The 12,865-nt window shown below is 52.2% G+C and overlaps 2 protein-coding genes across 7 annotated transcripts in view; one reads left to right on the top strand and one right to left on the bottom strand.

Moving 5' to 3' along the window:
• Positions 1 to 9,381, top strand: part of sptan1 (spectrin alpha, non-erythrocytic 1) — a 25,539-nt gene extending 16,158 nt beyond the window's left edge. For 2 of the 5 annotated variants that reach the window (XM_062412967.1, XM_062412965.1), the window contains 28 exons: positions 33 to 177; positions 266 to 447; positions 536 to 635; positions 911 to 1,108; positions 1,185 to 1,331; positions 1,412 to 1,515; positions 1,828 to 1,990; positions 2,267 to 2,281; positions 3,219 to 3,350; positions 3,437 to 3,574; positions 3,657 to 3,761; positions 3,846 to 4,054; positions 4,152 to 4,272; positions 4,392 to 4,513; positions 4,735 to 4,867; positions 4,956 to 5,054; positions 5,140 to 5,299; positions 5,434 to 5,510; positions 5,598 to 5,807; positions 5,932 to 6,228; positions 6,341 to 6,453; positions 6,607 to 6,624; positions 7,853 to 7,907; positions 7,989 to 8,185; positions 8,265 to 8,318; positions 8,395 to 8,541; positions 8,716 to 8,863; positions 8,955 to 9,381. In XM_062412967.1, the coding sequence (XP_062268951.1) occupies positions 33 to 177; positions 266 to 447; positions 536 to 635; positions 911 to 1,108; positions 1,185 to 1,331; positions 1,412 to 1,515; positions 1,828 to 1,990; positions 2,267 to 2,281; positions 3,219 to 3,350; positions 3,437 to 3,574; positions 3,657 to 3,761; positions 3,846 to 4,054; positions 4,152 to 4,272; positions 4,392 to 4,513; positions 4,735 to 4,867; positions 4,956 to 5,054; positions 5,140 to 5,299; positions 5,434 to 5,510; positions 5,598 to 5,807; positions 5,932 to 6,228; positions 6,341 to 6,453; positions 6,607 to 6,624; positions 7,853 to 7,907; positions 7,989 to 8,185; positions 8,265 to 8,318; positions 8,395 to 8,541; positions 8,716 to 8,863; positions 8,955 to 9,080 (3,715 nt within the window). In that variant the 3' untranslated portion in view covers positions 9,081 to 9,381. Of the gene's footprint in view, positions 1 to 32; positions 178 to 265; positions 448 to 535; positions 636 to 910; positions 1,109 to 1,184; positions 1,332 to 1,411; positions 1,516 to 1,827; positions 1,991 to 2,266; positions 2,282 to 3,218; positions 3,351 to 3,436; positions 3,575 to 3,656; positions 3,762 to 3,845; positions 4,055 to 4,151; positions 4,273 to 4,391; positions 4,514 to 4,734; positions 4,868 to 4,955; positions 5,055 to 5,139; positions 5,300 to 5,433; positions 5,511 to 5,597; positions 5,808 to 5,931; positions 6,229 to 6,340; positions 6,454 to 6,606; positions 6,625 to 6,758; positions 6,822 to 7,852; positions 7,908 to 7,988; positions 8,186 to 8,264; positions 8,319 to 8,394; positions 8,542 to 8,715; positions 8,864 to 8,954 lie in introns of all 5 variants that reach the window. The other 3 variants (XM_062412968.1, XM_062412966.1, XM_062412964.1) reach the window with 2 other exon arrangements.
• dync2i2 (dynein 2 intermediate chain 2) lies at positions 9,380 to 12,865 on the bottom strand. Of its 2 annotated transcripts, none has more exons than XM_062412970.1 (9): positions 12,595 to 12,865; positions 11,813 to 12,058; positions 11,623 to 11,732; positions 11,292 to 11,449; positions 11,098 to 11,207; positions 10,685 to 10,849; positions 10,328 to 10,563; positions 10,079 to 10,236; positions 9,380 to 9,663 (listed from the first exon to the last, which is right to left on the bottom strand). In XM_062412970.1, exons 1-9 carry the CDS (start codon positions 12,670 to 12,672, stop codon positions 9,425 to 9,427), a joined length of 1,500 nt encoding a protein of 499 aa, XP_062268954.1. In that variant the 5' UTR covers positions 12,673 to 12,865; the 3' UTR covers positions 9,380 to 9,424. The 2 variants fall into 2 exon arrangements, with proteins under 2 accessions (XP_062268954.1, XP_062268953.1); XM_062412969.1 differs by having other exon boundaries at positions 11,292 to 11,504; positions 11,627 to 11,732.

Genomic DNA, 12,865 nt, shown 5'->3' with positions numbered 1-12,865 from the left:
CTCTTAACCGTGTCGTGTCCGTGCCTCCACAGAGATGCTGATGAAACTAAAGAATGGATCGAGGAGAAGAACCAAGCGCTCAACACTGACAACTACGGTCACGACCTGGCCAGTGTTCAGGCTCTGCAGCGCAAACACGAAGGCTTCGAGAGAGACCTGGCCGCCCTCGGGGACAAGGTCAGTGGATCTTCAGGGGTCTCAGCAGGATGTAGGAGTTTAGGTGATTTCCTCTGAGACTCATGTCCCCCTCGTCTGCACCGCTCAGGTGAACTCTCTGGGCGAGACGGCAGAGCGTCTGATCCAGTCCCACCCAGAGGCCGTGGATGACATCCAGGAGAAGTGCACCGAGCTGAACAGCGCCTGGAGCAGCCTGGTGGGGCGAGCTGACCAGCGCAAGGACAAACTGGGAAACTCCCATGACCTGCAGCGCTTCCTGTCGGACTTCAGGTGAGGAGCGAGCAGCCAGTAGATCCACTGGGCTGAACCAAACTGAGTCTAAGAGATGTATGAATGTGTCCTCATCATCTGTCCACAGAGATCTGATGTCCTGGATTAATGGCATCCGAGGGCTCGTGTCCTCAGAGGAGCTGGCGAAGGATGTGACCGGAGCCGAGGCTCTTCTGGAACGACACCAGGTACAGATCTCCTCCTTCCAGGTCTCAGAGCAGGTCCCTCACCATCTCCTTATCTGATCTATAGCCCACAGGAGAAGAGTCGTGTTCACATCCTTCCCCGAGAGAGTTTGTGAACGACGTGATATTCCACATGATGTCACTCTGTCATTAATTATTTGTATTTCCTTCATTACGTTACTTTGCTTACGGACAGTGTTCTCAAAACCACATCAACACAAAGCTCAGGAGGTTTCCATCGTGACCCGAGCTCACCAGTTCTTTGTTCTTCTGTCCAGGAGCACCGCACGGAGATCGACGCTCGTGCTGGGACCTTCCAGGCCTTCGAGCAGTTCGGCCAGCAGCTGCTGGCGCGAGGCCACTACGCCAGTCCTGAGATCCAGGAGAAGCTGGAGGCGTTAGACCGCGAGCGGGCCGACCTGGAGAAGGCCTGGGTGCAGCGCCGCATGATGCTGGACCAATGCCTCGAGCTTCAGGTAAAGTTTTGTGCCACAAGATGCCGGCGGTGACGTCACTGAGTCGCTGCTGACGTCGGTCTCTGTCCCTCTTCAGCTCTTCAACAGAGACTGTGAACAGGCCGAGAACTGGATGGCAGCTCGGGAGGCGTTCCTCGCCAGCGACGACAAGGGCGACTCCTTGGACAGCGTGGAAGCGCTCATCAAGAAACATGAAGACTTTGACAAGGCCATCAATGTGCAGGTCGGTACCTGTTCCACCGCCGCCTGAAGGCCAACTGATCCGTGTGCTGTGTTCTGATTGGATGGTTCCATGTTGTACAGGAGGAGAAGATCGCCGCCCTGCAGTCCTTCGCTGATCAGCTGGTCGGAGCTGATCATTACGCCAAACCTGAGATCTTCACCCGCCGCAACGAGGTCCTGGACAGGTGAGAAGGTTTTCTAAGACCAGCTGTGACATCGTCTGATGCTGGGTCAGCTTCTTCTGCAGCGATCTCAGAAGGAACCACCGACCGACCTCCTCCGGTGTCAACATGTCTTATTAAAAAACACTAAACCAGAACTTTTATACTGTCTGTGTCGTGGAATACTCCAGTAGTAACGCCCGTAGTACACAGAAAGTACATGAACTACTACGGCTTAATATGGAGCCTTTGAGAAACCCACATGTAATACTCATAGACCGAGACACGAGGTTCTTCTTCCTGTTGGATATTGAACCTGGTCTGGATGTTCTCCAGGTGGCGCCGGCTGAAGGCCCAGATGATCGAGAAGCGATCGAAGCTGGGTGAGTCTCAGACTCTGCAGCAGTTCAGCCGAGACGTGGACGAGATAGAAGCTTGGATCAGCGAGAAGCTTCAGACTGCGACTGACGAGTCCTACAAAGACCCAACGAACATCCAGGTAACCACCTGACCCCTGCACCACAGACCACCTGTTCAGACCTGCTGGCAGTGTGAGCTAGTGCAGAGAAACCTGTTGTTTCTTAGTCAGAGAAAAGTTAAGAAGGAAAAGAATCCCTCAGCTTCTTGGTCAGGTGATAAAGTGCCTCGGAGTCATGTGACCTGAGAACATCAAACTGCTAATGTTCTGTTTTAGTGACTGAAGTGTGTTGATCCCTCCGTTGTCCTGTCTGAAGTGAGACTGAACTTTTCTCCCACTGTCTTTATTTCTTCATAGCTGTCCAAGCTGCTGGTAAGTTTGTGTAGTGTGTCGCTGACTAACACCTGAGCAGGTTACTCCATGTGTCTGTGTCTGTGTCTGTACTGCGTGTGTAGACAGCACATAGAACATCCTGTCCCTCCTCAGTTCGTCCCTCATCAGCACCGTCCAGCGCCGGCTTCTTTTCCACCTGGTTGTCCATTTTGATGTTTTAATTCTTCTGTTAATTATATTTTATTCCAGGTTTGTCTTTATCATCAAATGTCATAGTTTGGCTTCCATTTTTGTTTTCAGCTCTTGAGGAGAAGAGTTTTCTATAAATTGGCTTCTCTTGTTATTAAATTGATTAAATTCTGACGTCTGAAAGATTCCTGAAGAAAAACTGATGAAACGACTCAGGACCCAAATTCTAACTTGTGAAAAGAAATCTGATCTGTTGTTAAATTCTGAAACTTGAGTCAGGAAACAGTGAAATGAACCGAAGACACAAACATGAAGCCACTTTGAAGAGACTCTTGCTCCAGTAGGTTTCAGCTCTGTTGCCATCCTTCACCCGTTTGTCCTGTTTGTTTGAATCCATGTCCGACACGTTCTCTGTTCTAGTTTCTCTTTGTTTTTATTTCACCGTCAAGTGTTTTGTACACAGTTTAATCTTTGTGATTAAATTTGGTCAACCTGTTTAGAAACCAGTAGCTTCATCTCTGGTGCTGAATGTGAGTATGAAACCATCTGTCACAGGTTTGAGGACACCTCCATCTTGTCAGTTTATTTGAAAGTTTCTGCAGTTGAAGTTCTTTTCTTCTGGCGCTTCGTCCACACCTTCAATCTAAAACTTAAACAACTGGTACGATAAACTGCTTCAATCTTAATAAAGCTGTCAAACTGGGGGTGTTTTTAAAACATGTGTGTTTTGGTTAATGTTCCACTCGTGTTCTCACGCTGCCTCCATGTTCCCTCCCTCCCCCGTCAGAGTAAGCATCAGAAGCATCAGGCGTTCGAGGCCGAGCTGCACGCCAACGCAGACCGGATCCGCGGCGTCATCGACACGGGAAACACGTTGATCCAGAGAGGAGCCTGCGCCGGCAGCGAGGACGCGGTCAAGGTAGGGTCACACTGTGAAGGTTCTTTAATGTCCATTACGAGTGAGATTCACAGGAGGTACAGAACATGACTCGTCTGTTTCCTCAGGCACGACTCAGCGCTCTGGACGAACAGTGGCAGTTCCTCGTCAACAAATCAGCAGAGAAGAGCCAGAAACTCAAAGAGGCCAACAAGCAGCAGAACTTCAACACCGGCATCAAGGACTTTGACTTCTGGCTCTCTGAGGTGAGCGGCACCCGGTGGAAGCTCCGAGCCGAACCTCTCGTTCTGTGAAGTGTGTGAGGCTGATGGTGTCCTTGTCCTTCAGGTCGAAGCTCTTCTGGCATCTGAGGATTATGGTAAAGATCTGGCCTCAGTCAACAACCTGCTGAAGAAGCACCAGCTGCTGGAGGCTGATATCTCTGCCCACGAGGTAATGAGCTCATTACTCTGCATGTGGGTCAGAAGAAAACCCACAGAGCGACCTCTCAGTCTCTGACTTCCTCTGCTCCCCCAGGATCGTCTGAAGGACCTGAACGGCCAGGCCGACAGCCTGATGGGCAGCAGCGCCTTCGACACCACGCTGGTGAAGGAGAAGCGCGATGCCGTCAACGGCCGCTTCGCCAAGATCAAGAGCATGGCCGCCGGGCGCCGAGCGAAACTCAACGAGTCGCACCGCCTGCACCAGTTCTTCAGGGACCTGGACGATGAAGAGTCTTGGATCAAGTAAGAAGCGTTTCCCTGCAGTTCATGTTCTCCAGAGGAACATCAGCCTGCAGGTTCCTCAGTTTGTTTATGACCCATTTGAATCCTGAACGCACAGAGAGAAGAAGCTGCTCGTGAGTTCGGAGGACTACGGACGTGATCTGACAGGAGTGCAGAATCTGAGGAAGAAGCACAAGAGACTGGAGGCCGAGCTGGGAGCCCACGAGCCGGCCATCCAGGTACCAGACTCCTCTGCTCCTCCGGCTGTATGTCCTCATTCAATGAAGTTGGATTATTCACTTTCTGGATTGTCTGTGTGTGTCTGTGTTTGTGTGTGTGTGTGTTTGTGTGAGAACAGTCGGTGCTGGACACTGGGAAGAAGCTGTCTGATGACAACACCATCGGTCAGGATGAGATCCAGCAGAGACTCGCCCAGTTTGTCGACCACTGGAAGGAACTCAAAGACTTGTCTGGAGCGAGGTACTGTCGCCCTGCTGAGAGACACACACACAGACACACACACACACACACACACACACACACACACACACACACACACACACACACACACACACACACACACACACACACACACACACACACACACACACACACACACACACACACACACACACACACACACACACACACACACACACACCCCTGCAGCAGCACCAACAGCTGTGTATTTGCGTCCCCAGGGGACAGAGGCTGGAGGAGTCGCTGGAGTACCAGCAGTTTGTGGCGAATGTGGAAGAGGAAGAAGCTTGGATCAATGAGAAGTTGAATCTGGTCGGGAGCGAGGACTACGGAGACACGCTGGCCGCGGTGCAGGTGCGTGTCAGTGCTGGAGAGAAGCCTCTCAGTTCCACCAGATGGAATCAGTGTGTGGTGGAACCTAACGAGTGTGTGTGCTCCACAGGGCCTGCTGAAGAAGCACGAGGCCTTCGAGACGGACTTCACCGTCCACAGGGACAGAGTCAACGACGTGTGCTCCAACGGAGAGGAGCTGATCAAGAAGGTTCTGAGACATCCACTCCCTGATGTGTGCAGTGCGACTACGAGAGCAGCAGCAGTGTGTTCATGTGTGTGTCTGTTTCCAACAGAACAACCATCACGTGGACAGCATCAGTGCCAAGATGTCGGCTCTGAGAGGGAAAGTGTCTGAGCTGGAGAGGGCGGCGGCTCAGAGGAAGGCCAAGCTGGATGAGAACTCTGCCTTCCTGCAGTTCAACTGGAAGGCCGACGTGGTCGAGTCCTGGATCGGTACAGATCTACACTAACGTCCTCTGTTTAGATGTTATACTGCCGCCGGCCACCAGGGGCTGAGGATGAACAGTGTGACTCTGCTCAGTCGACTCAGAAGTTTGTGTTCTTATGTGAAGCTGTTTGTGTTTCAGGTGAGAAAGAAAACAGCTTGAAGACAGACGACTACGGCAGAGACCTGTCCTCTGTGCAGACTCTGCTCACCAAGCAGGTCCGTCCCTCGTCTCAAACCCTTTCCACCCCGCGTCCCCGTCTGTCTGTCCTCTGACCGAGTTTGTTTCTGGCCGTCTGTCTGCAGGAGACATTCGACGCCGGCCTGCAGGCCTTCCAGCAGGAGGGCATCACCAACATCACAGCTCTGATGGACCAGCTGCTGGCCGCCCAGCACGTCCAATCAAAAGCCATCGAAGCTCGACATGCCGCCTTGATGAAGCGCTGGAACCAGCTGCTGTCCAACTCGGCCTCTCGCAAGAAGAAGCTTCTAGAAGCTCAGGACCACTTCAGAAAGGTGCAGAGGACAAGCTGAGGATTGATGCTCTTGGAGTATCTGTTATGAATCAGATTTTCCTTATGAACAATAAGCTGAAGTGAAGCATCTTAAAATGAACCTCTTGTGTTTCTTCCCTCCACAGGTTGAAGACTTGTTCCTCACGTTCGCCAAGAAGGCGTCGGCCTTCAACAGCTGGTTTGAGAACGCAGAGGAGGACCTGACCGACCCGGTGCGGTGCAACTCCCTGGAGGAGATCCGGGCGCTGCGCGAGGCCCACGAGGCGTTCCGCTCCTCGCTGAGCTCGGCTCAGGCCGACTTCAACCAGCTGGCTGAGCTGGACCAGCAGATCAAGAGCTACCAGGTGGTGTCCAACCCGTACACCTGGTTCACCATGGAGGCTCTGGAGGAGACGTGGAGGAACCTGCAGAAGATCATCAAGGTCTCACCTCTGAACATATCTTTAAACCAATCTCTGCTTTCTACCCTGAGACGAGTTCCATGAGACTCTTTCCATTCATGTCAGTGATGAATCCACTTTTCTCTGAGCGTAGGAGCGAGAGCTGGAGCTGCAGAAGGAGCAGAGGCGACAGGAGGAAAACGACAAGTTGCGTCAGGAGTTTGCTCAGCACGCCAACGCCTTCCACCAGTGGCTGCAGGAGACCAGGTACAGGAGATGTTGTGTGTTCCACTGAATGAGCTTGAGCAGCTCCAGAACAGGAACATGTGCAGGCTTCAGTTCAGTTGTTGTTGTTGCTTCTTGGTGATGATGTGTACTTTCTCTCTCTGCTTCCTCCGCCCTGCTCTCGCTGCTCAACAGGACGTATCTGCTGGACGGGTGAATACCACTTCTCTTTCTACATGTCTGAGTGGATGTTGTTAAATGATGGAGCGTGGGACCATTTGAAAACCACATGTTGCTCCTGTGTGATACCTGTTCTCCTCTCTGCCCCCCCGCCCTCTCTCTGATAGCATAGCGTACCGACGGGTTATCTGTGTCTATCAGTACCAGGTTGCTGATGATCTTTCTGGAAGGTTCAAGCTTTGCTCTGTTTTCCTTTTCTGTCCCTGATCCACGCTGTGTGCGACCTCCTGCACCTCCGTCTAAACACAGTGTTGAGCTCAGTGTGTACTAACACACAACGTGACCTCACTGGTTTCTCCTTCAGCACTGAGGGCCTGTCCCAGTTCACCCTTAGCACCACCACCTGGCCCCTGATGATGTAGCCAGTGTCGTCCCATCTCCTCGGGTCAGATTTTCTAGCTCTGCCCCCTGTGGCTCCGCTTGGAGGTGACACTGCCCAGCGAGGGTCCCTCCCTCTCTGGGGGGGGGGGGGGGGGGCTGAGGGAGAGGAGATGGGACACGCCCCAAATCACACGTGTGCTTTAAAGCAGCTTTTAGAGAGATGCAGTTTATTGTTCTACACGTGTTCTTGTGTGTAACATGTTCCTGTTCATCACGTACTAATGATCCACAGGAGCAGCAGCTGTATCATCGCTTGGTCACTCTACATCTGTTTATTTCCAGTTGTGATGTAAATATATCACAACAACAACAAAGAACAAAGCTGCGTTCAATCAGTTCCTCAGCGTTTCCCTGCTGGTCTGCAGGACACGACTCAGTTTCATCAGGAGCTGATCTCCATCGCGGCAACAACATTCAGTCACTTCCTTGTTTGCACTTTATCCTACAAAGTAAAAATATAATCAAACGGTTTTTTTGCTGCAATACTTTAATTTTGAGCTGGATCAGAGCTTTTATTCTGAAAGGTCCAGTCTGAAGATTGATGCTTATCTAAACGACAAAAAAAATTCAAGAGGACCAGTTGCTCCATAAACACACGTTTATTCACACCAGTGAAAAGTAGTGTTGGCTTCACTGAGCTGAGGAAATATTAACTTGACATTTATGAAACCAGGACGGAGGCAAAGTTTTCTAACTTCACTTTGACACAATCACAACAAAGAGTTTGAGTTCTTGTGTGTGCGGAGGCCATGAAGGTGTGAGTGCAGTCGTTCTCCAGATGTGCTGCTCGTCCTCTCACCTCCCTCTGTGTTGCCGTCAGGTCGTGTATGGTGGAGGAGTCTGGAACGCTGGAGTCGCAGCTGGAGGCCACCAAGGTAAAAACCAGTGATAACGTAACGCTGCCGCCGCCGTCCGGCGGAAACAGGAAGTGAAGCTTTTTGTTGATGTTCGTGCAGCGCAAACATCAGGAGATCCGGGCGATGCGCAGTCAGCTGAAGAAGATCGAGGATTTGGGTGCAGCGATGGAGGAAGCGCTGATCTTGGACAACAAGTACACGGAGCACAGCACAGTGGGTCTGGCTCAGCAGTGGGACCAACTGGACCAACTGGGAATGAGGATGCAACACAACCTGGAGCAGCAGATACAGGCCAGGTACCGGCCAGCACCACGGCCACTGATCGCCTGAGTCACGTGTTCACATGGAGCTCATGTCCGTCCCTCTGTCTTTCAGAAACACCACCGGAGTGACGGAGGAGGCGCTGAAGGAGTTCAGCATGATGTTCAAGTACGTGGCGCTGACCTGCCGTCGTCCTGTGTCTGTGTGTGGGTTTGAATCCTCATGTTCTCACGTCTCCTCACAGGCACTTCGACAAGGAGAAGTCCGGGCGTCTGAACCACCAGGAGTTCAAGTCCTGTCTGCGCTCGCTGGGCTACGACCTGCCCATGGTGGAGGAGGGAGAGCCTGACCCCGAGTTCGAGGCCATACTCGACACCGTGGATCCCAACAGGTCCGACCCACTTCAGCAAATCACAAACAAACGCACTCTACACTAAGTCTGAATGTTTGTCCCTAATATCTAAAATAGACATCGGCTGATAAACTACTGCTGGGACCCTTTCCACACTAAAGTATCTGTTGTCTTACCGTGTGTCTGTGTGTGTCTGTGTGTGTCTGTGTGCAGGGACGGGAACGTGTCGTTGCAGGAGTACATGGCGTTCATGATCAGCCGTGAGACAGAGAACGTGAAGTCCAGCGAGGAGATCGAGAGCGCCTTCCGAGCTCTGAGCGTCGAGAACAGACCCTACGTCACTAAAGAGGAGTTGTACCAGGTGGGTGGAGCTCACCTCCTCCTCCTCCTCCTCTGATCCAGTGTCACAGCTCAGCTCTAACTGTCTCCTCCTCTTCTCCTTCTCCTTCTAGAACCTGAGCAAGGAGCAGGCCGACTACTGCCTCTCACACATGAAGCCGTACCTCGACACCAAGGGCCGCGAGCTGCCGTCAGCTTTCGACTTTGTCGAGTTCACCCGCTCGCTCTTCGTCAACTGACCCCCCCCCTCCCCGCCAGTGACCAATCGGGAAGCGTTTCCCAAACACACACACACACGCTTCAACACCAACACACAGCTGAAACTGCATGATTGTGGCACGAGGATTCCTCCCTGATAACAAGCGTCTGTATCTATTTATCTCGCTCTAACGTTGTGCTGCTCATGAAAGCAAAGTCCCTCTGTCTCTTGAATGTGATTGTTTTAGCTCTCAATGAACTGAAGAACCCAATAGTAAGAATAATATAACAACCTGACAACTGCAGTGTGCTTTAATAAACGCTACTGGTTACAACTGGAAACCTCGACTGCTGCTCTTTATTTCACTTCCACGGGTGAAACATGTCATTCTGCCACCTGATTGGCTATCTGCTCCAGCTGGCTGCTCTCCCTCGGGCGCTGCTCCGACAGAGCGGCGCTCAGCTGCCAGACGCCGACCGTCCCGTCGGTGCTGCCCACGGCCAGCAGGTGGGGGTTGTGAGCGTTGAAGGACAAACTGGTAGCAGCGTGTCCGGCCCCCCCCTGCTCGATGGTGGCTGCTGCTCGGAGAGATCTGCGGCCCAGGTCAAAGATCTGCACCTTCCCTGAGAACAGAGTGAGAGCACGTCATGGTTCAGCCGTCTGATTGGAGGAGGGACGTCCAGTGACTCAGTGGGAGGACACGACATGTGTCAACAAAGACTCATTCAGTTCCAGAGTTTTCTTTTTTGACCACATTGTGAAGTAGTTGAGCTCAAATCCCTCAAACAGGCCTCGGAAAGTCTCTAATGCTTTAATATGTTCAGGTTTGAATTCAACTCCATTTAGTTTCCAGAGCTTTCATCTTCTTGGCTCCTTCATCTTCAGTTCTGATGTAACTACACTGAGACTATGAAATCTCTTCATCTTAATTTAAATCATAGGGTTTTAAAAAGTCTAAATTTGACTGACAGTTAACAAATTCAAGCTGCACCACATCACGCTCAGTGTAACGACCACCACGCAGGTTCGATGCTGCACCTTGTCCTGTGGCTGCGGCGAACACCAGTGGTCTGGTGGGAGACCACTGCACCTGGAACACGTATGAGTCGGAGACCCTGAGCGAGAGCAGGGGGTTGACCTGCAGCAGCGAGTGGACGTGGGCCAGGCCGTCCGTCCCCGCGCTCACAAACAAGTTCCTGCAGAGGACAGGACACAGGAAGTCACCACCACGCAGCTGCAGAATGACCACTGACCACTTCGTGTCTGTTCTGTATGTGGCGCCGTCACCTGTGGAAGGGGGAGCAGTGTATGGAGTGGACGGGGCCGCTGCAGGGCCGGAAGGAGAAGACGGCCGGGGCCCTGGGGGTCACGCTCTGACCCTCGGAGGCGACGGCGGCCGGCGTCGTGGAGGAGAAGGAGCACCTGAGCAGGAGGCCGCCCTCCGAGCCGACCAGGAAGGTGTCCGGGTCCCAGGGGGAGAGAGCCAGGGAGGTGACGCCCACAGTGCTGCTGCCCCCCCGAGTCTGAGGGTTACAAAGGAGTCCAGACACTTATTTTATTATGAAAACACATTCATCTGTTAGCTCTGTAGGAAGCCTTGTTATCGCAGCTGGGCTTTTATTTTGAAATGTAGGAGTTTCTCACCTTGACGCTGACTCCATGAGGAAGCTGCTGACGGACGAAGGCGAAGACGGCGTCCAGGACAAACCGTCCCTGGTCCGAGTCCAACGTCCACAGCAGCACTCGACCTCCTGAGCTGGCACTGAGGACGCCAAACTCCCCCCTCTTCTGCAGCGGCACCCAGGAGACCTACACACACAGACACACACAGACACACTCTGTATATAAAGATGGACAACGTGACAGCTCACAGAAAGTGAAGGCTAATCGCCCCCTGGTGGCAGGCTGCAGTAAAGGTCATAAAGCCCTCCTCCATGTCGGCAGATGGGACATGAACCAAACAAAGTGTTTCTGTTTGTCGGATGGTTTCGAGGGTTAGGACGGAATGATTGACAGCTGAGACTGACGCCAGTTGTAATTTATTAAAAACCAGTTACCTGATAAACAGGCTCTCTGTGACTCTCTGCTGACATCCCAGTTAGAGCCAGAACAGGGTCCTGAGTCCGACTGGTGTCCCACACGACCACCTCTCCACTGTACAGACCGCCTGCACACACACAGACACACACACAGGCACACATCAGTTGTCACCTCGTGATGTGAGGGCACAGACGGGGGGGCGCTGGTGTACCTGCCATGAGGGCGGGCTGGTCCGGGTGACAGCACAGAGCTGTGACCGCAGTGGGAACATCGATGACCAGATCCGCCTGTTTGGGGTTCAGACCTCGACGATCCAGATTCCACGTGCACACGTACGAGCTCTCAGTGCTCCAGCCTTCATCGTCCATCCTGCCCACAGAGAAGAACCAGTGTTCAGCGTTCGGCTCTCCTCGTTCTGCCCTGGCTTTGTAAGGGGCGTGTCGGGCAGGTGTGTCATATGCAAATGAGGAGGGGTGACAAAACATGACGCGTCTCCTTTAAACTGAGTTCAGATCACATGTCAGTGCAGGTTTGTGACCTACCGACCGAATCCACAAGCAACCACCGAGCCTGTGCAGCTCCAGGACACACAGGTCACATGGAGACCTCTCTCCTGGGCCACGGGATGTTGGAGGAGATGAAGACATGAAACCTGAAACATGGAAGAACAGTGTTAAGTTATATCTGCCTATAAGACAGGTCCCTGACTCCTGATTGGTCGGGGCTGCTTACCAGCTGACTGTGGTCGTCCCAGTTCACCTGGAACCCATCGAAGGCGTGACTCCTGGCGTTCGAGACCAGTTCTCCTACCACCTCCTCCTCGACCCGCTGCAGGAAGTCCCTGAGGCCGGGGGGGTCTGCAGCCTCCGGGTCCAGCTGGGTGAGCGGCTCTGGTTCTGTCTGAGTGGAGCTGCTGGTCCTGGACACGCTCTGGACCTCTGCCTCACAGCTGCGCACGGCTGAGGTCTGACTTCCTCTCTGAGAGGAGAACACAGCTGTGACCACATGTGACCACCTGACCACACCTGGAACCACGTGACACCACATGTGACCACATGAACACACCTGGAACCACGTGACACCCCCTGTGACCACCTGACACTGGTTCCAGTGAGGATCCTGAGAACCAGCTGACTCTATGTTCAGGGTGGTCACATGTTTCACTATGTGACCACTAACAGGTTCACTTCATTTCAATGACTCCATGTTCAAATTTGTTTTAATCACTTGATTAATTCACCGTCAATTCAAATGTATAAGTTTTCTTGTATTTATAAGTTTTGATATTTTGTTATCAAACATCAAACCGTAATGCCCCCCCCCCACACACACACACCTATATACAAACAGTAACCTACCAAACAGCAACTAGCTAACACATTAGCCCTGTAGCTTACACATTAGCCCTGTAGCTTACACATTACCCTTGTAGCTAGCTTAGCCCTGTAGCTTAAACATTACCCTTGTAGCTAGCTTAGCCCTGCAGCTAGCTTTAGCTCTTGATAAAAACAAACCGTGTCTCGCTGACTCTCGTGTTGTTTCCTCCAGACAGACTGAACCGTCACTGAGTCCGAAGCTTCGTCTGAAAACATGATTAAAGAAAATCCTCCATTAACTCTTCAGTTTGAAGCAGCGCGGTCCCGACACGTTTCATTTCCGATGTGCACGAGCACGTAGAGATAAACAGAAACTAACAGAACGTAACGTTAACCTGGAGAATCTCACTAAACTCTTTCAAGAGAAACTTCGCACGAAGCCATTTTCTCTAAAGCTTCCGTTGCCTTG

Source organism: Platichthys flesus, chromosome 19 (genome assembly GCF_949316205.1).
Source record: "Platichthys flesus chromosome 19, fPlaFle2.1, whole genome shotgun sequence".
Taxonomy (NCBI): Eukaryota; Metazoa; Chordata; class Actinopteri; order Pleuronectiformes; family Pleuronectidae; genus Platichthys; species Platichthys flesus.
Note: the sequence above shows the minus strand (reverse complement) of the source record. Positions and strands in the feature narration are given on the sequence as shown.

Coding starts and splice junctions, on each gene's coding strand:
- dync2i2 (XM_062412969.1), bottom strand. CDS start 12,672: ATGTTTTCAGACGAAGCTTCGGACTCAGTGACGGTTCAGTCTGTCTGG. Junction 11,733..11,812: donor GGGACGACCACAGTCAGCTG/GTAAGCAGCCCC, acceptor TCCATGTTTCAG/GTTTCATGTCTTCATCTCCT. Junction 10,850..11,097: donor ACAGAGAGCCTGTTTATCAG/GTAACTGGTTTT, acceptor CTGTGTGTGTAG/GTCTCCTGGGTGCCGCTGCA.